Source organism: Crocodylus porosus, unplaced genomic scaffold (genome assembly GCF_001723895.1).
Source record: "Crocodylus porosus isolate Cpor-Errol unplaced genomic scaffold, CroPor_comp1, whole genome shotgun sequence".
In the NCBI taxonomy this organism is placed as follows: domain Eukaryota; kingdom Metazoa; phylum Chordata; order Crocodylia; family Crocodylidae; genus Crocodylus; species Crocodylus porosus.
In genome coordinates, this window is record NW_017728948.1 from 10,311,805 (window position 1) to 10,313,013 (window position 1,209).

General features: G+C 49.2%; 1 protein-coding gene across 1 annotated transcript in view; it reads left to right on the plus strand.

Moving 5' to 3' along the window:
• Positions 1-1,077: 1,077 nt before the first annotated feature.
• POLR1A (RNA polymerase I subunit A) overlaps positions 1,078-1,209 on the plus strand; it is a 65,228-nt gene continuing 65,096 nt past the window's right edge. The window contains exon 1 of the mRNA XM_019552564.1: positions 1,078-1,114. Coding sequence (XP_019408109.1) covers positions 1,078-1,114 — 37 coding nt within the window. The remainder of the gene's footprint in view (positions 1,115-1,209) is intronic.

Below are 1,209 nucleotides of genomic sequence, written 5' to 3' on the forward strand. Positions count from 1 at the left end.
CCCACCCCCACCGCTGGGTCAACCTGTCCTTACCTTGTGTGCAGATCCCTCCTGGAGACTGTGCACTAGCCCTCTCCACTCCCCCCAGATAAGCTGCTTGCAGCTGTGTCCCACACTCTACCCTGGCTGTGCAGCCTCAGCCCCGATCCCTCCCTCACTACGGGGTCCTCAATTTGCACCTCCCTCCCCCCTTTAAAACAAGAAGAAAATATAAGGGGGTACTTGAGCTGGATATTTGAGAGAAGAGGTATACTTGTTTAAAAAAAAAAAAGGTTGAAACCCCCTGGTCTAGATAATCTCTGGAGGTCCCTTTCAGCCCTACTGCTCTGTGATTCTGCGATACTAAGACTAGCCAAACTTTTCACGTGAAAAGAGAACTTAGTAACAAGAACAGGAGTTGAGTATTAGCTGCTACCTCACAACAGGGAGTTGTCTTTATTGAGGAATATTTCAGTGCAGGCACAGAGAAGTTAAATCGTAAATAGGGAGCACTGGAATTTGTGCCAGAAATGTGGTGGCTCCTTTAATTTTGCACTTCCCCATGTGTGCCCCTGCTGCTGACTGGTGGAGGGGCCCTGTTGGCCTTGCCTTTCACTTCTGATAGGGCAGGAGGCAAACTGCAGTTTTAAATATGACCCGGGTTTTGTCTCCTGACCGGTCAGTAGCAGGCAGTGGGGCTGTTGGGGCTTCTCTACCAATCAACTGCAGGAGGCAAAAACCACAGTGTATTTAAAACTGAGGTTTTTGCCTCCTTGCCAATTGGGGGCAAGCAGTGGGGACCTTCTGTCAATCAGCCGTGGGGTGGTGTGTGGGGAAAACTAAGATTAAAGTACACCATATAGTATACTTCTGGCACATTTTAGGGGTCCCTAACCACAAGAAGCACAGAAGTCCATAAAATGGATATAAATCAGTAGTCAGCAGTGTTTTCCAATAGTGAGCTGGAGTGACCCAGCTTGGGTCTGAGGCCAGCTAGTTACCATTTTTGGCTACCCAGCCATGGTACATCATGGCTCCAGATGAAGCCTGTGTGCTGAATGCCACTGAAGCCCTGGGTCTGTTGACCAGGTGAAGATCATGGGCACACGGATTGAGATTTTGGGGGCCAACACCGGTAGCTGATATTTAAGGAGGCACATCAGTTAATACTGATCTAATACAGCTTCCATCAGGTGGTAAGTCCTGTGTGGTAAAAGGGGTGGGGGGGGG